Source organism: Carya illinoinensis, chromosome 12, assembly GCF_018687715.1.
Source record: "Carya illinoinensis cultivar Pawnee chromosome 12, C.illinoinensisPawnee_v1, whole genome shotgun sequence".
Lineage (NCBI taxonomy): Eukaryota > Viridiplantae > Streptophyta > Magnoliopsida > Fagales > Juglandaceae > Carya > Carya illinoinensis.
The window spans coordinates 26121814-26144955 of NC_056763.1; the positions used below are offsets into that span (position 1 = coordinate 26121814).

Below are 23142 nucleotides of genomic sequence, written 5' to 3' on the forward strand. Positions count from 1 at the left end.
CCTTAATAGAAAGAGTGTTGGGGTTTCAGTACATGAGTTAAGTAAAAGGTAATTATACTTAGCTAGATCGATGAGATCGATTGATGCTTGAAATTAAATAACTTTCACGCGTAGCGTTCAAACGAGGTTAGTTGAAATAATATATATTGTCTGAGGAAAAAGCTCTAGTGAGTTTGGTAATGCCGGTCGGATTGCATGCATGCAGTTGAAGGAATCAAACAATATTGGCCGAGAAATCATCATGATGTACATGATGAGGCAGCCATTCTAGACTTTCCCAATTCACCAATAGGCAGCCATTCGACAGTACTCCAATATTATCAATGTTTTCCATTTTAAATCGTCTCATTTTTTTTTTTGCCCACCTTTTAATACCTATCACTACATGAACCTATAATGATCTATTTACACAATCGAGGAAATTATTATTTAAATAAAAAATAAAGAGGTAATTTAAAATAATAAAAATTTTATGTATAATCATTTTTGTGTACTTCTTTATGCACTTCATTAATATGATTAGTTATTTTATTTTTTTAATATAAATAACTGATTTAACTAATCATATCAGTAGAGTGCGTAAATAGTACACAAAAATAACCATATATAACAAAATTCTTATATAGGCAATTATATATATGTATCATGTGTGTGCAATTGCGTAAATTACTACACAAAAAACTACTTTGAGCTGAAGTAATTTGACGTTATGATCTAATTATCAATTTAGAAAAACAATGTTACAATATTTTTTTTCTTGGCTTAATCGGAGGTACGTACGTACGTAGCCTAAACGCCCATGCGCATGCCATTGAGGACCATGACTGCATATTGTGATTCAAAAGTCAAAATACGTACACTACTATATATTTTTACCGACAGCAAACTTGAACTAATTATTAAGGAACTGGAATAATTTTCCACCGGCCACAAGTTTCAAACAACAAGGTTTTCTTTGAACAAGCATTTCACATGACTACAATCTATTTTTGCCATAGTCTCTTCATACAACACTATATATATATATATATACATATATATATAGGTGGGATGAAAGAATCAAGCTTCATTGACTTGATAAAAGATGAATGAATGAGTTAAAGATGAAAGAATCAGCATTATTTGGCAGACAACGGCATCTTTTTATTTTTTATATTTTTGAAGTCACAATGGTATCTTTTTTGAAACGACCTACTCTTGGCTCCAATAATAAAATATAACTGATTACTGCAAAAAATTATGCTATTATTTTATTATTGCCTTGTTCTGTTGACGTGATCATGTTCAGTAACCTTAAAATAAAAGATTTTTGTGATTTTGAATTGGTCGTGTATGTTATTTCCATCACCTACTGCAATTTGGGCTCTGGTAATATTTATTTTCTCTTTTTTCTCAATAATTAATTTATTAAAAAGATAACGATATTTTTTTAATTTATTTAATAAATCAATATAATTATGCCACATCATTACAAATAATTTTAATTTTTAGTGATTACCGTTTCTAAAATTTTAGAAAGCTCAATTTCTTTATAAAATTAATTTACAAGAGAGTCCTTTTGTAAAACTCGCACAAAGCAGCCCATATATTTCTCAAGTTCTCTGTTAGTGCGTTTCTCTCTATCTCTCTTGCTCACTAAAGACTCGGCCTTCTGTTCGGCCCGTTTTAAATCCCGTAGATCAGCCCATATATTCATTGATCTGCTGATTTCCTCAGCCCCATACGTTGGAAGACTGCTCTTGCTGAAAAAAAAATCATGCACATCGAAGTCGATTGGATTTCCATGGCTGCAATCAATTTTTTTTCAAAATTAAATAATTTAAGAATAAATATAAATTCGTTTGAAAAATAAATGAGTTGATTGCAGTTATAAAATTTCGTATAATAATAGGTTAAAAATTAAATAAAAAAGAGTCATTCCTTATTTTAAAAGATATCTTAACCAATAAAATTGAATCTCAATCTATTGAAACGGGAAGTCAATTTTATTAAAGAGTATGAAGTTAATTGTCTTAATGTCTAATGATACTTATAATTCCCTTCTCTCATAGAGAACAATTGAATCCCCGAGCCCCAATTTTCTTATAAATAAAAACATGAGGCAACCGATATACATCGATCATATGTTACATATTGTGGGTAGTATGTTACATAATTTAAACTAAGAACAAAACATGTGGACATCTTTGTCAGCATCAACACTTGATCAGACATAACTCGCTGTTAATTATAGAGTAATATACAATTATTAGTTATACAAGTATCGGGTACTCATTTTGAAAAAGAGTGAGATTCATCATTAAAAGATTAATTTTTTCATGTGGATCTTTTATTTATTCAATTTTTTCAAAAAAAGTGTACGGTACTTGCATACTTTATAACTACAAATATCATTTTTGATATTTCTATTGTATATTGCTTCAATTTTTTTTTTTTTTTTTTTTTTCTTGTTTTTCTTTCTGTACGTGTAGATTGGTACAGAAAAAATTTCTGTAATACAGGGGAGTGTTAGAGATGGATTGGTGAAGTGAGGGTGTAAATAATAGAGTTACCCACTCGGTCTTCTAGAAATGCTCCTTGTGGAAATCAAACTTGGTAGGACCTTTTTGATTGAGTTCGTAGCAGAGCTTGTTAAGTTCTTTGGCCAGAACCGGTGCCCCACAATAGAACACCCCTAATCCATACGAACAAAACCATAATCACCCCATAAGAAGAAAGCTATATATATTCGCTATCCAGCATATATTTGGAGGTTTCACTAACCAATTCTTGCAGAACAGTGCTTGGAACATAATTTGGAGAAAACTTTCTTCCAGTTGGGCCTAGCGAAGTGGGTTCGCACCTAATATTAGGGACCAGAAATGTTAGTAAACACATGCAGGATTGTATGCATATGTAACCATATTGTAGTGGTTGTGTGATTAAATTATAGAAGCATACTCCTGAGTATAAAGATGGCATTGATGGTGTCTGGAATAATAAAGATTATCATGTGAAATGGTAAAAGTCGATCGAAGTGTATACCCTAGTGCCGGAAACAATGTCGACTCCATTCTTGGCATGGTTGAGAGCTTGCACCATGGTAATGAGAGCCGATCGGGCGTCTCCTTCCTCGTAAACACTAGTCAGATAGTTGTGCATCTCTATGACACCCTAAATAAAATCGATATTTGACCAAGTTAAGAGTCGCCAAACTAGATCTGGGTAGATATTCAATAAAAGAATGCAACCAACGACAAATTTAAGCACAGGCATTGGTGGTTGTTCAGAGTTTTGATCTTTACCCTTTGATCAAGCTCGGCTACTTCATTCATGACTCCTTTAAACCAATCAAACGAGCCTTGCTCCCTAGTTACCCAGTAGAAGTAAGCGTTAGTGGTCTTCAGAGCTTTTTTCCTCTTTGGACATGCTGTACTGACCATATCAGGGTCTGTACTTCCAGAATTCAGGTCTGATATTCTACTGATATCTGAGATTGAATCCTGAACAGAAGGAAACATAACTGTTAGTTTTAAGATAAAAATATCATTCCAAGGCATTGTGATGATTCTATATAATGTAGGACTGATTAACTAGTATGTACTATATTTGCAGGTTTGAAATTAAGAGAATGCCTTCACTAGTGATGTTGCAAAATAAAACAAGATACTCACTGCCTCCTCCTCCTCCATTTTGACAATATTGTTGAGCAGATCTTTTAGAATGCTGATAAAAGGTGTTGCACCAATCCCCAGACCAACAAGTAGCAGGACATCATACTTGCTATAGTCTTGTGCTGGAGCACCGTACGGTCCATCTATTAAGAGCTTCGGTAGACTGTTATCTCCAGAGAGGAATTTTGCATATTAAAGTATGTATTACGAAGTGCAAACTAAAGGAGGGAAGACATTAGAAAGAGATTCCAAATGTACCTTTTCTTGGTTGTTTCGTCAGCCCGGAGATCTCCACTCCTTCCAGCCCCAGGAGGCTCACAGGATTCAGAGAATAGCCTCTTAAGCTCTTGTGTCCAGTCACCTAGCTGCCGAATGTGAACACTGAGGTAGTCGTCTCCAGGAGCAGAGGTAATGGAAAATGGATGCCTGCAATACACAAGCCATATCATATCAACTGCATCAAGAATCAAGAGAAGTCAGATACAGAGGAGGTCTTCTAACATAGAAGTCGGACACCAAGAAGGGAGGTCTTCTTGAGTTTTTCTAATTCATCAATTCTTCAGAGTTCATATATCATGGTCTAAAAATAAGCCTGAGGCATTCAAAAAGAAATCTAACTTTGTCTCAACTTTATAATTTTCCTTCTCCTTTCTTGCCAAGATGCCAGGAATTTAGCACCGCAGGCAGCATGGTGATTGAGATACTCACCAGAAAGTTTTTATTTTAATGAACTGTTAAAGCATTCAGCATATATTCTCACACACAGCACTTAAACTGAGTACAAGAATGTCATTAAATATAAGTTCCTAATGGAAGTGGTGGTAAATATATGAGATTTTCCCCAAAATATACGTTAAGTGATCAGCGAAAGCTACAATGACTTTACCACTCAAAAGGAGAAACCACAGGGCATTGGACAAACATGTACTGTCCACTCTTGTACTTGAACTGGGGTGGCTTAGACATTTGCAATGCGAGAACATTTCCAGGATGGATAGCAACCTAAAAATTAGACAATTCAAGGGGTGGAATATTTAGCTCTGTCAGCCTTGAAATAACTAGAAAAACACCACGAAAATATATATGCAATCCAAGTGGAAGGCATTGGCTCCAGCTGGGTGAGCTCCAGATGCCTTCCAAAAGCAAACAGTTTGCACAGTAATGCTTCAATCAAGCGGATACATGCAGCTTGGGTTTGCTGTTAAGTAAATGCCAGAGGCAATTCGTAAACTGATCTTCTCACCTTCTGAAGGCGGACACTATAGGAACCAGACCGGAAGTACCTAAGGGTCCTTTCTCCAGCATATAGTAAAACCGGAACAGCAAGATACATCCAAGTCTGCACGCAGGAACTCAATATGTTATCCAACTCTTCTAAGCAAAAGCAACGTTCGGCTACATCTGAAGATAGATATGAATATCACTAGTCAAAGATATCAAAAGTATACCGTCTTAAGGTACCACTTGTGCACAAGATAGACGTATAAACCATGGATGATGAGCAACACATAGACAATGACAAATAGGTGGTGTGAATACCAGAAGGCATTGAAACCAGTGAGCCTATTGAAGGGCTTGGGCAGCTTGATTTGATTCCGCCTGAACCATCGTGTTGCCAGTGTAAATGCAATCACCATCAAGATCACCATTAGAATTCCAGTCACACCTTCTACCCCTTTAACCAGGTCTACGTAATCGGGTTTATGCACCCCGAAGTCATGATGAAGCTTAAAAGTGTCCGCATAGGTTTCCTCCGGCAGATTTACCAGCTTTGGAAAATCACATGCAAGGTGGTCTCCGGCATGGAGAATGATACCAATTACAATGGCTGCAGCAATGGTCTGCAAGGAGCAGTTAACAATAACAAAAATCAAAACGAATGTAACCAGAGGTAGATAGGTATTCATAGATATCAAGTATGTGAGGAAATTTATAGACCTAACTCATCTCATAAAACCGGTTCAACAATAGAAGGTTGTTCATTACTTATAAACATGTCCAACACTTTATCCACAAGTAATATGAGATTTATTTCTCAAAACCATTTGTTATATGCTTGCCAGTACATTTGTGGTCCTTATTACAAGATAAGTAGTGTAGGTTTCTATTTGTCCTGAGACAAGCTCTGATATCATAAAGAAATTTATGCGCCTACTTATATCATAAAATCGGTTCAATAAGAGAATATTATTTATTACTTATAAACATGTCCAAGACCTTATTAACAAACAATGTACAGAACCTCTACGGACCAACTTTTTCCTCCTTGCAGTTAAAGTACTCCACTGCGGTGAGTAATGGTTACTTGATATGAAGACTGCTAAGCCAAACCCTTGGAAAGACGAAAAAGGTATCTAAGATGCAATATGATTCATATATGTCATCGTTCTATTAAATTTAATTGTTTAGGTCAAGATGTTTTAGATTAATTGACAACACCTTAATTTTTTGCAAAAAGAATCAAGAATCGAATCTCCCTCCCATATATATAAAAAATAATAATAGTAAATAATAATAATAATAATAATTATATAGATATGGCACTGCATCAGTATGTGTATATAGAAATGCACATTTTTTAAGAAGATGATCTTTTGAATTATTCAACGACTACCTTGGACTTTTTGGTGTAAAGTATAGCGCAGCCACGTCTAGGACAAAAAATAAGAAGACTTTTTTAAAGAAAATTATTTGTACATGTTTAGATTTTGTAAGTTCCGATAATTTTTTTGAATTTTTTTTTTTTAAAAAGACCATTTTTTTCATGACGGATAACATTTTTTTTTTCTGAAAAACGTAAGTGAGAACTAGACACTTAAACCTGTAATATTACAATATCTCTTTAATATTATTCAGCTAGAAGATTAAGGTCTGTTTAGACAGTGAAAATATTTCATCTTATCTAGTCATTACAATTTTTTTAAATTTTTATATAAAATATAATAAAGAAGTTAATTTTTTTAATTTTTAAAATAATAATATTAAAAAATAATATTTTAAAAATATTATATTCAACTTTCATTTCATCTCATCTCATCTTACTTCACTATCCAAATGCCAACTTAATTAAAAAAAAAAAAAAAAAAAGTCCTCGACATCTTCGGTTGGTGGCACAATTCGCGTCTATTTCCATTTCTTGGACAAAAGAAAGTCTTCAAACAGCCAACTTAATTGTTCTTTTCCAGACCAACTTGTTGATCAGATCTGACGACTTAAACTAACTTATGTTCTGCTTAATTAGGCGCTGATTAATTATTTTAGAATTCTATTTCGTGCGAATGGGTGCAGTCCGATAACGACTGAGATCAACCTTCGTGTTGACTTTAAGTATGAAGTCTCTCTAGAAGGCCGGTCCTAGATATGAAATTGACGTATGAACAAAGCAATAAAAAACGACCAAGAAGGATCGGCTAGGTGACTTGTACCTTGTGAAAATTGATGTTGTCGTCAAAAGGAATAAAGAAAGCCAGTTTGGTGGACCTGAGCCATGTGATGGTGTTTCTACAGACGGGCATGAGAATGAGGGCCATGTTGAACTTAAGGGTCTCAGCCGCACCTTTAGCCGTACAAAGACAATAACCCATGACTTCGAAGGCTCTTCTATTCTTGTACTCATAGAACTTCCATGTGAACAGTCCAATCATGATCAGTATCCACAATGTCAAGACCCAAATTCTCCTCCAATTCTCTTGCAAATAGTACAGCAATTTCGTGCTCCACCTTCTTATGGGGCCTTTCTTTCTCAGCCCTTGTAGGTTCTGGCTCAACGCTTGGCTTGTGTAGCTCAGCGCTTGACTGTAGTTTAGGTACGTGTCCTTTTGTAACAAAAGCGTTTCCAATTGCCATAGCTGCGAATCATCACCAACACCAATTGTCACCAAGCACTTGTACAAATTAAGCATAAAAGTCATCACGAGTTCAATCATGTGGGCGACAGTATGATCTAGAACATGTCAGCTAAATAGTGCAAAATCTTTGATAAAAAATACAACACGCGTGCCTATGGGTATAATGATATGGGATAATGTGAAACTGGACAAGTAAAATCAGACTCGCACATGGGAACGCTACTTTATATATACATGTGTGAATCGGAATTATAGTAGGTCAGGAGGCTTAAAAAAGGATATGTAATGTTAGTTGCGTTTCTATGAAGTCGAGTCTTGTATATTATTTTAAAAAAAAATGAGGTATTTGATTAAAATTAATAATATATTTTTTATATAAGTCATAAATTTATTTTATTTTTTTTAAAGAATATTATACATTCTAAGACCATAAATATTATTTATCTTCTAATATCAATTAAATGTATACAATATTATTTCCTCGGCCTTACCAATATAATAATGCTTAGGTATGTAAAATAAAGTTATGTTTCTTTCGTAAAATCTGCTACTCAATCTTTTGTAGGTATAAGGAAGTTTTAATATAATAAGAAAAATGATATTTATAGTTGTGATTGTGCAAGCGGCGTGCAGTCGCTTTGAAAAAAATAAATTAATATGAGACCTACATGAAAAAAAAAAATTAACTTTTTAATTGTGGATCCCACTCTTTTTCAAAGTGATTATACAATGTTTATAATTCTACGACTATATATAACATTACTCATGTAATAATGTTTAGTTATGTTTCTATTTTTTTTTTAACTTCAATCGGAAAGTGGTGTGCTTGAAAAAAAAAATCAACTCTGGTATTAAATAGTGACCTCATGCTAACTCAATTATGACTGGTAGCCAACATACAGTTCCGCTCTTCGACCAAAAAGTCAAAGTCAAGAACAAGATTGAAACTTTGAAAAAAAAAATCATTGTCAATGTTGATTATGGATATAAAATCCGAAACTAACCTGAAATTACAAGAAGACATTCAATAAAAAAACAAAATTGATTCGGGTTTACTGTATTTAGTTCTCCAAAATGCATGCCAAAACAACGAACTTTATATAATTGTAGTACTTTTCTTTTTCCTAAAACTCATGAAAGTAGCAGTACTACTGTACCATACAAGTGAGGATGCGAGATATATAAAACTTACCTCAATATAGCCAAGTCTTTCAGGGTCCAACTCCTCCATGATCATAGCAGCATATTCCTCTGCTTGTTCCTTCAGTCTCGATAACTTGTTCGCAGAAGCACTTAGCATAATAATCTAACCATCCAAGAAAAAAAAAAAGTCGAAATTCAACAACACCCATGAAAAGGAAACAGATTGACCCAGAAGCCATTACCAACCCCACTGAAAATGACATAATTGCATCAACAAATTCTGATCTCCCTTAAAAACAGAGAATTCGAGACGCCACTTTCCACCTTATTCTCGAGCACTAAAAAACCGACATTACAGTTCACTAACTCTTGGAAAGTCCATATAACTAGATAATAAGATGCCTAAATCAGAAAAAATATTGGGAAACGTCATAGAGTACGAAATGTGAAGAACCTAATCCCTCATTGGAGTGGTTGGTTCTTGAATTTCATGGGTTTGTGGTTACCGAATCCTGCCTAACGTTGATTTTTGTTTTAGGAAAAAATTATATATTTATAACCCAAATTAATAACCCCCTGTGGTGAGTTTCGCAGTATTACACCAAGGCATGAAGCTATTTTTTTCTTTTTTGCTTTTTTTTTTTTCTTTTTCTTTTTTTCTCAACAAAAAAGGTTTGGAGGGGGTGACTAGAAATGACTTCCCTATTAGGACATGACAATAGTAGCATCCAACCCGCTAAAAAGCACGAGGAGCCTAGACGGCGAAAACTACCGGCACTTTCTACAAGTTATACTTGACCCATAACTTGAGCTCAGCCATACGAAAGTATCAATAATCCATAAGTCAATAAGTTACCAATAAGTATGAGTGCTTTCGTTACGGAATTCAACCTTAGGATCTAATGCCATTACCAAACTCATGGAACATTAGACACCACCATCAGTGGTAGGCATGAAGCTAATTAATTATGCAAGACTATAATTAATTTGAAATTACCAAATTCGTTTGACTCAACCGTACATTCTGTTTTTTTAAAACTGACCATAATTTCAATTCCTAGGCTACTTGAGTAGTTGGCATGGCAAAAATCATACATAATTAAATAATTCAGGTATAATATTCCCGCAACTTCAATTGAAATTTCGGAAAAAAATAGGGTGACGTGCAGAGAAATTGTTTGGACAGAAACCTTGCCTCTTTAACTTCTTCTTCACCAATTCTACCATCATCATTCTTGTCCACCCTGCAATATAATTAACATGATATCAAATTAGTAAGTTACTGTGAATAGCATAATTTGTCCTTTCCATTCACGTATTTGATTGATCATGGAACTCTGGTATAAACTTTTGAAAAAAAGAGGAAGTGGAACAATTAAATAAACAAAAGCTTAAACTGATGATTGAACTAATTAAGTATGCGTGCGTACGCACATTTCGAAGAAGATCTGGAGACGTGAATCGAAACTTTGATCGGTAATCTCGGACCAGAACTCGTAAAGCTCTTCCCTGCTAATCTTGTCAACCTTGAGCCTTCGTCTCCGTCCCAGAGCATCGAACAGCTCCAGTGCAAACTCCTTCGAATCTCTCATTCCTGAATAAATTATCGAATATTCAAGAAAAAATGGATAAGATCAGGTATTCCGGAAGTGATTTTTTCTTGCCAAAAAAAGAGAATATATGTATTTTTCGGACTGCTTAGATCGGATGAGAATATGAGTCTGAACCTATGCATTGCGCGAAATCAGAGCGGTAAAGAGAACCGTTTTTGGCGAGGTTATGGAAATTTCTTTCCACTTGGCTCCATGCATCGACGATGTTGGTTTTGTTGCTGATGAATCGGAGTCCACGAAGCGCTTTCTGAGCGCCGGACCTAGTCCGGTCGAGCTGAGCTCGTTCCCTCCGTAGAGCTCGAGCGGCCAAAAGAGAGGCCAAACCGCTGCTCTCGGCTCCGGCACTGTTCTGAGAAGCATTTACCGCCGCAGCAGAAGTCGGAATTAGCGGAGTACGGGATGCGTGGCTGTGGCTCCACGAAAACCGCCTCACCAGCTCGGCCCGCAGCTCCTGAGATAACTGCCGAAGGTTTCTCGACGAGTTCCTCTTGATCGAAGCCGACCTCGACGCAGGCGCCGACGCCGAAGCAGCTGCAGCGGCTTTCCCGTCATCAATACTAATCACCGTGGCCGGCTCAACACTTCGAAGCACAATTGTATTATCATTCTGAAGATCGAGCGTGACTTCAACGAACTCTTCAGCGGAACTGTATTCAGTTCCAGCCGGCGAGGATCCAGTGCTCAACACCGTTCCCTGGGGAACGGTGTCAGAGGCCCAACGGCGTTCGTGCGTAGGATTGCTAGCCTTCATCGTCCCATAAAACTTAAAAAACAAAAACAAAAGCAAAAATACATATTACATACATATTTATATGTGCGTGTACTCGTGTGAAAGCAATTAATAACAGATTATTAATGGTCGTAACGAGAGAGAGAGAGAGAGAGAGAGAGAGAGAGAGAGGTTGGAGATGACTTGGCGCGACGCAGTGTATTTTTTATTTTTTTAAGGGAAGGGAGAGTCGTCAAACGCGTTGGGACTTGGGAATCTCTCGGAAAAGACACGTACGCGTCAGACGGAAAATGAGAAATCAGTTTAATTTCTATAATCCAGAAATTTATTATTATTACTAGCATAAGAAAAATTAAAATATAGATTTTTTTTTTTTAATGTTAACATATAAAAAAGATCTCCAATTTTGCATTAGCAATGCTTTTATTATTATTATTATTATTTTTTTGCATTATATCTAGTATTATTCAGAATATAATATTTAAAATGCATAACAAATAAATACAAATATGTATTGAAAATATCCAAATTATAATTTGGTGGGATGAACTCGATCCCAAGCAGATCAGGAATATAAATAATGTGGTGTATGGATATGCATATGTCCTAAAAATAATTTATTCTGCTAATTAGTGCAAATTATTCTCTTTCGAATCTGTGACCACTGTGTCTCAATCCCAAGAATACGTCGATGTTATATCTCCCTAGCTGATCTCAGGCTCTCTGTTTTTTCTGCTTTCACATTTTGTGGATGAAACGCGGTTGGACTGGAGCTGCCGGGTGTTAGGGAAGGTTTGTATATTATTTTTATATTTTAAAATGAGATTATATATATATATATTTTTAATTCAAACCTACAATGTTATCAAAAGGCATTTGTCTCTGAAGAGAGCTTTAGGTTCAGCAGAAGTACTTCCGTCAAAATTGAGCTTCACATGTTTCTCTAAAGGAAGACTTGGTCCATCTCATGAGAATATGAACCTTTGGCTGCTTAAATATTACAAGGAATATTACTTCTTTAGATAGTGAGATCACGGATATGAGACGAAATTATTTGTAAATAACAGTGAAATTGTTTGAGTTAAAATGTTTATAAGATTTTAAAAAATTAGAGTGAAAAAATTAAATAAAAATATTATAAAGTTAAAATATTGTTATAATATAATTTTTGTTTTGAAATTTTAAAAAGTTGAACTGTTTTTTATATTTTGTTTAGATGTAGTTTGAAAAAGTTGTAATAATTAAATAATAATTAAATAAAAAATTTAAAAATTAAAAATTAAAAAAAAATTAAAATTAAAAAATAATAATAGAATATCTTAGTATCCAAACCAGTGGTTAAACTTAATTGCTGAAACATATATATCAGTGTCTGAACAAACCAATCTTGCATGCATGTTAACCCCTAATTAGGCAAAGAAACTGATCGATCTGTCAGTAAGAATTTGATCTTCCATATGATCAGTTATCTCTCGCCCTGTCGCCCATGCATGCTTGCCCCAAACTTCATTCTCCCATCCCTTGCTATGCATTGTATCAGCAAAATATCTCCACGTACACCTCATCATGATGTGCCAATTGACTTTTATAAGCTTAAGTACTGGACGTCATGGTCCAAATACTCCTGAATAGCACACTAACAATGTCGTTTTGAAACCAAGTAAAAGTGGAATTTTGAATACCGACATCAAATGGCAGACTATTATGAAAAACCCTCCACGTACGTACAAAAGGATTAATGAAATCTTTGCAGGAAGATATTGTTCATATATTCCAAAACCAGTTATGACAACCAACAAATTGACCTAGATCGGGATCTAATAATAGCACAGGCGCCGGAACTTGTTGAAAAATGTCACTCCTTTTGTTGATGATTTTTTGATTTGATATTCTCTTCATTTAATTTTTATAATTATCAAGTTATTTTGATTTGGTATGATGTTGATTTGATTTTCATAATATTTAAAATATTTATCTTATTTTATCTCAATATAAATTTCTTATAAATAGGAATATAAGCATTGTATTTAATAACAATTTAGAAAGTAAAAATGTAGTTCTTAAAATCTCTTTCCTTGTCTCTCTCTTCTCTATCTTCTTTTATACTATAGTTTATTTTCTATCATGATATTAATCTATTAGAGTTTTTGGCTAATGCTAGGCTCGATCTTATAGAATATTTATTCTCCCGCTAGCTTGACTTCTTACAAAATTTTCACTGTTGTTTAATTATGCATCATCTCAAATCAATATATTTGGAGTATCTTTTTTAGTTGTGAGGCTCTTTTATTGGGTTTTGATCTATTGTAAGCATTATTTGAAGCCCCAGTTTCAATTTTCGCCCCTTAATTTTGGTCGAATAGTTGATTAAGGCCATATATAGCCCATTGTTAGCAACAGCTCTAGATTTTATGTTCCAGTTGCCAGTCACTTCATCACCAACACCATCATCTCATTAACTATAAATTAATGAATACGAAGGCTACTACTTTCAAATTTCAAACTCAAGCTTCCAAAGTTCTCCATCTTAAATTCAAGGGAGAATGTTGAAGATAACATCAAATCAATCTTTTAGTTTCATATTATCTTGATTTGATTTTCATAATTATTAAATCACTTTAATTTGATATGATCTTGATTTGATTTCCATAATATTTAAAATGAGCGAGCTACTTTGCTGCTTGAGTAGTACCGCTCCATTTGACCACTAGTTGCTTTTCAACTTTTTTTTTCCATTATTCTATTCACATATTTTAATATTTAAAAAAAAAAATACACCAACATACTTAAAATCAATTTCTTAATTATTAAGTAAAAAAAATTTTCCAGACGGTCAACTAGAGCGATAATAATTGGTGGGCAAAGTAGCTTTTTTCTATATAAAATATTTATCTTATCTTATCTCAATGTAATTTTTTTATAGATAGAAATATATGCCTTGTATTCAATAACAATTCAGAAAGTAAAAATATAACTCGCAAAGTCTCTTTCCCTCTTTCTCTTTTCTCCATCTTCTTTTATATTATATTTTATTTTATATCACCTTTCAGCCCTTCCAAATATGAGGAATTGTTGGTCATTCATAACAATAATAATCAGCCATAATCACATAAAATGACTAATTATTATTAGAATAATTTTATATATAATCGTGAAGTGTGTAAATGTCATGTAATCATTTTGAAAAATAGTAAGGTCCACTATTAAAAAATTAATTTTTTTCACATGGACCTCATGTTTTATTCATTTTTCTGAAAATGATTACTAGATGGTTGCATAATTCTCTAATATAAAGAGAGCTTTTTCATGAAAATAACGGATTAGGAAATTAAAACATGAGGTGAAAAAGAAAACAAGAATGATCAGATGGACTATTAAATTATAATTAAGACTCGAGTTTGTGTTATGAAAATCCGATAATTAGCTCAAAATATAAAGTCAAAAATGGTCACATAAATTATATGTTCATCATGTTTTAAATATCTCGGAGTGATCGTTGAGATTATCTAATATTTCTTCTTTCGGATTCAGATATGAAATCTTCTCCCCCCCTGACTTGTACCGTAAGATTAAACTACCAACTAATTTAATTCTGATCTTGAAAATGAAACGCCACTTGACAAACATCAACCACCAATTAAGCTCTTTCCTAACTAAAACAAAGTTCACTGCATTCACATGCATGCAGTTGCTTTTTGTCTTCGGTTTTGATAGCTACACCACCTCATTCTCCATTGTTGAGGACTTACATCATATATAAGAAGAGTAATGCTAAGGACTCGTATCCGAGATAAAATGAGATTAGTTAAAATTATATGTAAATAATAATGAGATTGTTAAGTTGAGATGAGATTGTTTTTAAAAATTATGTGTTTAGATTAGAAAATCATGAGATGAGTTGAGATAGTTTGTAAAAATAATAATGAAATTGTTGAATTGAGATAAAATAAGATGATTTTTAAAAATTGTGTTTAGACTAAAAAATGATTTTAAAATAAGTATTTAGATAAAAGAGTATCTCTCCATACGAATTGGGATGAGATCTCTAAAACCAAATGAGTCATAAGTATAAATCTCAAATACCAAGTTTTGGGCAAATCTTTTGTAAAACTGTGGGTCCACTAAAAAAAATAGTTTTTTTAACACCTTTTTTTTTATACACTAAAAAGAGCATGCATGCCACTTGTATATTTAAAACTTTTATATATCATTTCTCATATAAGAACCATACAACAGTTCATTAATTCCTCTTCCTCTCCCGATCATCAAAGTATATATATCCACTCTCTCTTTTCAAACCATTTTTTATTAATATATATCCATTAGTACTCTTATTTAACCAATCCATTTGAAATTTGATGCACATATGATGATTAAACATATGGCCCAAAATATCCGTTACAGAGAGAGAGAGAGATCAGTTGCAAGAATGGAGAGGATAGATCTCATGTCATGTGATTGTCGGAACTCAGTATAGAAAATCCTTAAATCCCATGGATAATGATATCAAGGGAGGACCTTAGAAAGGTTTTCATGACATGGATAATGATCTTCCATTCGTACTTTTCAGTCTGGGATATTAATGGATTAGCTAGCAATAACATTTCATGGCTTTTGCGAAGATGGATATATATATATATATATATAAGAATTTTTTTCCCCCCCTTTTTTTTTCTTTTTGACTTAGACAGTAATAAATAGGATAGAAACAAACAAAATGTAAAGGAATCGCATTATATATGGCTAGACTAATATTGTTCAACACGATTTTTTTTTTTTATTTATTTTTTTGCTCAAGCAAGCAAATTTTATTTAAATAAAAGATGATATATGTACTTAGGAGTAGGGTTTCTTAACAAATACTCCAATGCAGCAACTACAATGTAAGAACGGTAAGAAAAAAAAAAAAAAAAAAAAGAGAGAGAGAGAGAGAAAAAAGGATTTTAAGGCTAATTTCTTAATCACAATCGAAGTCTTATTAAAAAAATACCGACGTTTTGGAGGTTAGCGATCCCTGAAGGCGGTGAATTTGTTTCTTCTTCTTCTTGGTTTGTAGCTCGAACGAATAGTTCTAATTAATTAGCCAGTATATTGAAGCGTAAGTGAAAGTTGAAAGCCAGAAAATGAAAGGCTGAGTGCGCCATAAACAAACAAAATGTAAAGGGATTATGCAGGTGCCAGCAGTTCCTCTAATGAATACCCCCTAGCTAGCTTTTCATTTTAACCGTCGAAAACACAGAATTCTGGGCCAAATGTTTTCGCAGTGCATGTCCTTGTCATTGCAAGCTCCGAAGTGGGAATGGGAATAGTACTAAGGGTTCTTGAAGTTGTCAAGGCCCGGAGAGATGCTATGGGCTCCACCAATACCATACAACTCTTGTAAGTCAATTGCCCACCAACTCCCATGTCCGAATACCCCAATTATGTCCTTTTAATAACACCTGTTGTTCATCAATCCCTGTATATATAATTGCAGTTCTTCATATTCTGAAAGCTAAAGTACTGCTCAGTTTTACAAAACAAAAAGAAAAACTATATTCTTAAATCGGTGAATAAAATATAATTTTTAAAATTTAAATTTTATAAATCAAATATTATCATTTAAATAATGTACTTTATATATATACCGTTTTAATAATAAAATAACTCAAACAAAAAATAAAGAAAAAGATATGTGCCGAGTAAATAGATTATACATAGAAGGCTTTGAAAACAATACAAATAATTTTAAATAAAATAATGTTGCATAAAGAGAGCTCAACGGTTAGTATTGCATACAAGTGTTATTTTTCCTAGAAATAAATATTAGGCACATATAAAAAAATATTATGCAAATAATAATAGAAATAGTTCGTTTGAGATCGAAAGACGTCTGAACACATCTAAAAGGAAAGGAAAAATATACACAAGGCCATTGACTTTGGTCCCCTTCTTTCCATGCCGGGTCCAAAAATTAAAAAAAGGTTAAAATCATTACGAAAAAGGTACCTTTATGACTTTAAAATATGATATTCGGCTAAAAACACAGAGATCGAAGAAAAAACAAAGAAGTCTAGAAAATCTTTTTTCTCTATCTTGATCTAATCTTTTCAACATACGTAACCGATGGGTTGCTTAATAAAGTCATTAATTGCGGCTAATGGTTTTCCATTCTACTTAGCTTCAGTCTCATCAAGGTCAAACGAGGCCTTAAATTATCTCATAAAATTCTTTCTTATTACCGACCCAAATTTAGGGCCTGACGGATCAACGTAACGAGTCGTTGTATTTAAGAATCAACTAAACTTTGATGACTCTTTTCAAAAAAACAAAAAAACTAAACTTTGATGACAATGCTAGGGAAGAACTTTTTTGTATTTAAGAATTAAAATCTTCTAATCATCTAGTATCGATGAATTTAGTACAAGTGATTCAAACTATATATCACTCTATTGAAGAATCTAATTCTCCTAATATTATATTTAGTTGTAAAGATTCTTGTTGCAAAACTATTAATATTCTCATTAAGGATGAAGAACAAGAAAAAACCATATATATAAAAATATATATATATATATATATATTATGTGTGTATCAACCGGCCAATTAAAATGGACTTTCTGTGATCATACGTTATATCTATTTTACAATATATTAAAGACCCAATCATTAATTCAAAAATCTTAGGACTGTTAGATATTAATTTAGTTAAACTTTTAACTTTCAAGATCATAACATTCCACCACGATTTTGAATCTAACGTGCACGATGGTCCACTATATCGATGCTAACTTGGTGGTCGTCTTTTACTTTTTGGCGGTTTCACTTATTTATCAATATTCAATAACTTAACACCATGCTCATACATAATATCAAATTATTTTAATCATACCTATAGGTCGCCATCTCCATGACTTGAACTTGTAATATAGTCCTTGCTCTGATATCAATTATTAAAAATCTAATTATTGATCTAAAAATTTTAGGATTGTTAGATATTAATTTCGTTAAATCTTTAACCTTTTGAATTTACGAGTGCTGAAACTTCAATAGATCGAGAAAGTTTGCACCAAGGATCAGGATTGACAGATAATTATTCAAGAAAGCATTCAAGAAACGAATAAGAAAATTAAGTTTGGGAGGAGATAAGAGGAAGCTTCAGAAAGAAATTTCATATGGCCAGTCCTTGTCTCGCACTGGCCTCATCATATGTTATACGGCATTATCTTTAGGGTTGGTAGATTTAGCTGTAACCGTGTACGAAATTCTTTAGCTTGACTAAGCAAGCTTACTTCCTTTATTTTTCTACTTACCTAATTTATATTAATTATGACTGTGACGTAAAAAATAATTATATTTTATATATTATTTTTAATTATATATCAAGTTTATATGACAAGTAGTAATTATTTATTTAAATATTAATTGATATATAAAAATATTTAAAATAAAGAGGTTTGAAAATAAACATATTCACATAAAATATATAGTCAGATAACATTAATTGAGTAGGTGTGGACTTTGGACTTTGAAATCTCTGTATCAAAGAAACCCATTTTATTGGTCCAATATGGACCTACTGTGATTTTTCCGAAGCAACCTGGCCTGTCTTGGTTCTTATATATAGACCGATGACATTTACCATACGTGGAAGAGGGTAGAGAAACATATCATTCAGATTTTCTACTCGAGAACATTTTTTAACTTAATGATGGGCACGTTTACCATGCGAATATAAATAAATAAATAAATATATATACACACACGCACATATGTTATAGTTGAAAAACTTGCGGCGAGTTTTCCTGGTTGTAAAAATAGTGGGAAATGCACCAAGTTTTTATCTAGTTTTCAAGAAATTTTAATTAAAATATCTTTTTAAAATTAATTGTTGAAATTTTAATAATTATTTTCAAATATAACATCAGTATTTATTCCTTTAAAATATATTTTTAATTTTTTTTTTCAAATGAATTTTTTCTTTAACAAATCAAGGGGAAATACAATCAAACAATAAGATCAATTGGCGCATACCAAAAATAAATAAATAAATAAAAAGTAGAGAGCCAATCTCTGAGGTCTTTTCTCGATGTCCACTGGGCCGTACGATTGCTCAAAAGAGCCTAGAGGTTCGGGCCAATATTACTTTATAGTCTTCACTCTTCAGGCTCCTAAGCCCGTCCACTTCACATTACAATGCATAAGAAGCAAGCAAGAAAAAATCGCAACAAAATTATCGTCATGTTTTTAACTTTCTTTTATTTTTTATTATTAATATTTGAGATCTAAATAAATTTCATTTGATTTAAATTAGGGCAGCTTTGGGGGCATGGGATGAGACACAAAATTCTCATTTAATTTTATTTTATCTCATTTCATCTTATATTCAAACATAATTTAAATACAATTTTTTTAATTAATCATTATAATTTTTTCAAATTTTTAAATAAAAAATAATATTATAAAACTATATTCTTACAATATTTTAAATTTATGATATTTTTTATTCAATGTTTTTTCTTTCATTTTCTAAAATCTAAAAAATACTTAATTCAAATTATCTTACCACTATTAACAAATTATCTTACTATACTATTCATAAAATTTTCATCTCATCTTACTCCTCAAAGCTACCCAAAATTTCTTGGTACCAGCGAGTATGGGATGATCGAATACTATTTTTTTTTTTCTTTTATATCAAAATGCTTCTATTATGTACTCTAAATACTCATTTTAAAAAATCTTATACATAGGTGCATTGTAATCTCAAAGGTAATGTTAGATACATTTTTAAGATGACAAGATTAGTACATTCTCTTTAAAAAAAATAAAGTCTATTATTAAATAATTAATTTTATTTTTTTATTTATATGAGTAACAAACTTAGCCACTTTTTTTTAAAAGAAATACGCGTAACCTGCAAATTCTTATTATACAAATATTATTTTCCCACGACTATAATAGTGTTCAAAGATAATATAGGATTGATTTTGAGTATTCTAATTCAATTTGGGCCGAAACAGCATTGGGCTAACTAGAGGTTGGTAAGTAGGACGTTAATTGGACTTCAACAAGCTGCACGTGGTTGACTCCAGATTCAACGTGTCCCTACTCCCCCCCTTTTTTTTCTATATTTGATAGTGAATCATATCTCAGCGGGGCCCATCAGTCCTGATTTAGTGTGCTTACAAACATGCTGCAAAAGGTGCCACGTGTCCATATGCTTCGTCTTCATAACAATTTTTATTTTTATTTTTTTCAAGTCTTCATAACATTTCTAAGATAAAAGCTATCTACAAAACAGAGCCTTACGTACCGTTGTTTGCTTCTCTATTCAAAGAAAGTCCTTGTCTCGTACATTTAGGTGACTTTGATGGACTATATATTATACGATTTCAAAATCGACAGCCGACACACTTTTTGTCGTGTGGATCATATTCTTTTGAATTATTGTTGGGTGTCTGATCGAAAGATCACGAAGATTCAAATTAAATTGTCAATATTGATATATAATTAAAAGAAAGTCTCGTGTACGTATAAATTAGCTAGCTAGATCGATCACCTCAAATTCAGTTGTGAATTTCCAAGCTCGTGAATTTAATGACAGTCCTAGTTATATATAAAGAGTACGAAAAATGAAGAATTTTTGTACGTGCATATATTATATATATATATATATGGGGGTTGGATACGTGTTCTTCTATCTTTTGTTTTGTCATGAATTAGTCTGCATGAATGTGGTCAATCAAGAATTATCAAAGGAGCTCAGCTAGCTCGCTAGGTTGTTCTACCCACTATTAATACACGAAAATTCTTTCAATTGCGCGGACGGACAAAACTACTTTCACCGTCAGTCACGAGAGACAGCGAATCAATTTGTGGCATGGAGTGATCTCCAGCTAGTCCTGGCCTGTTCAATGAAAGAAAAATGGGGGAGGGATATATATTATCTTTTTTAGTTAGTTTTTGGGAAGTTGTGGTTTAAGATTAATGATCATGTACATATATTTCTGATGAAAATACTAGATCATCATCAGTAATATTTCAACTATTGTTGATAATCTGAAATAAAATGGTAATAACACTGTCCCATAATCGTTCGTCTGAGTTGTCTTCTGTCATTGCGTCCATGGTCGGTTCCCTACGACTTATTTAATTGACAATTTCGGATCTGATCCTTAATTTTCTATCTAACGTGATTAGCATGCATGAAGGACGTGTTTGACAAGAAAATGACTAGCTCCTACTGATCCATGCGCCTTCTCTCTCTCTCTCTCTCTCTCTCTCTCTCTCTCTCTCTCTCTCTCTCTCTCTCTCTCTCATCTCTCTCTCTCTCTCTCTCTCTCTCTCTCTCTCTCTCTCTCTCTCTCATCTCTCTCTCTCTCTCTCTCTCTCCTCTCTCTCTCTCTCTCTCTCTCTCTATATATATATATATATGATGATAAGAGAATATTAAGTTCATTAACGCCGCAGAAAGTCTGATTCTCTGAAAGATTTCTTAAAAGGAAATGATGAGCCAGCAATGTTTTTCAGAAATTTGCTTCCATATTAATGTTTTTGAGAAATATTTGGAAGGATCATGATCAGCATCTTAAATGAGCTTGAAATATCTTCCTATATACAGCGCCGATGCGCTTTCAACCGAAACCGGGCTTGAAAATCCACTACAAGAAAAATAGATAATTACAATTAATTTATAACAATGAAAAGATTATTAACAATTAATTTTATCCATTTTCCTTATAGTGATCAATTAAATTAAAATAGATGCATGCTCGTTGTAGATTCTTTTGTGTGACACATGGCATCTGAAATTCATGAGCATGCGAATCTCCATGAGGCCGCTGGTTTGACTTACTGGCTGCCGTGTCCACTACTGTCATGCTAGCTCTTTTAATTATTAGGTATAAAGTCATGTCTCGCGACCCTTCTTATACCATTTTCTAAGAGAGAGTACTACGTACAGATATTAATATGATCATGATTAAGATTGGTGACTAAAAATACGTATATATGATCGATATTTGAGAGATGATCTTAATTCTCCCCTGAACCATGATCTGCTTAATCAAAGTCTTCCTACGTACTTGTTCCAGATAATACACTTTGATCATGATTATTATATATGCACGTTGATATCATTAGATAAAAATGATTATTCTCTAATGCCCTTTTTGCAAAATAAAGTACCCTTTTTCTCAGAAGGATATTTGTTCTGCTAGGTTATATAGTGATCAATGATCATAAGCTTGTTAACTAGCTAGAAGCATATGCATGTAAGTATATATGTATGAACTATGGAATATTAGTGATTTCTTTTTGTTTTTTGATGATTTCGGGTTGGTAGGTTACACAAAATTATAACATCTCATCTCATCTCCTATAGTCATTACAATATTTTCAAATCATCATACAAAATATAATAAATAATCCAACCTTTTCAAATCTCAAAACAAAACTAATATTAAAAAAAAATTATATTATAACAATATTTTATTCAATTTTCGACAAAATATCTTATATCATCACATTTTAACTATATAATCAAATGAGGCTTTGCACTAGAAATTAAGTTATACATATTTTGCTTATAAATTTCAGTTATCCTACTCTCTGCAAGCATTAGGATTGTAATGTTAAAATTATAGAGCCTTCGACAAGCTTATATCTTTGTTCTTCTTTCTTAATTATTAACTTGCAACCAAGTTTTCTGAGTTATTAGTAGGCCTGTTCATCCGGATTCCAACTTGGGAATCCAGAATTATTCGGACCGGAACCCGGATTTCAAATCCAGGCCGAAACCCGGACCGTATTAGTTGGATCAGAGCTAGACCGGAACCCGGATAAACCTGAGTTTGATAAAAACCCGAATTCCAGGTTGGACCCGGGTTCTTTTTTTTTTTTTTTTTTTTTAAGCATAGAACTTTTTATTTCAGTAAGATTTAAAAAGTATAATTTTTTTTTTAATAAAGACCTATATTATATTAAAGATTTTTCAAGAAAAAACCCTTGTGTAAAAGCCTATATTTATGATACAAATTTTAAAAAAAAATTGAAAATCTTAATTTTTTTTATAAAAGCCTATATTTAGTGTGAAAATTTTCTAACAGATAATGTTAAAAAGCAAAATACTATTTTCCAGAATAATAAAAATATATAAAAATGAAAAACTAAAA

At 32.7% G+C, this 23142-nt stretch overlaps 1 protein-coding gene across 4 annotated transcripts; it reads right to left on the minus strand.

Moving 5' to 3' along the window:
- Positions 1-1504: 1504 nt before the first annotated feature.
- On the minus strand, positions 1505-11152 carry LOC122290324 (respiratory burst oxidase homolog protein A-like). 4 transcript variants are annotated; one of them, XM_043097958.1, is made up of 15 exons: positions 10372-11152; positions 10079-10238; positions 9840-9888; positions 8694-8807; positions 7079-7501; positions 5102-5494; positions 4897-4992; positions 4540-4655; positions 3912-4079; positions 3654-3816; positions 3285-3482; positions 3025-3153; positions 2764-2842; positions 2557-2674; positions 1505-1787 (listed from the first exon to the last, which is right to left on the minus strand). In XM_043097958.1, the coding sequence occupies exons 1-14, from the start codon at positions 11006-11008 to the stop codon at positions 2565-2567; spliced, it is 2835 nt and encodes a 944-aa protein (XP_042953892.1). In that variant the 5' UTR covers positions 11009-11152; the 3' UTR covers positions 1505-1787; positions 2557-2564. The 4 variants fall into 4 exon arrangements, with proteins under 4 accessions (XP_042953892.1, XP_042953893.1, XP_042953891.1 ...); XM_043097959.1 differs by having other exon boundaries at positions 1505-1742; positions 2553-2674; XM_043097957.1 differs by having other exon boundaries at positions 2553-2674.
- Positions 11153-23142: the final 11990 nt, after the last annotated feature.

Coding starts and splice junctions, on each gene's coding strand:
- LOC122290324 (XM_043097958.1), bottom strand. CDS start 11,008: ATGAAGGCTAGCAATCCTACGCACGAACGCCGTTGGGCCTCTGACACC. Junction 5,495..7,078: donor ACAACATCAATTTTCACAAG/GTACAAGTCACC, acceptor TGCTCCTTGCAG/ACCATTGCTGCAGCCATTGT. Junction 2,843..3,024: donor ACATTGTTTCCGGCACTAGG/GTATACACTTCG, acceptor CCCTAATATTAG/GTGCGAACCCACTTCGCTAG.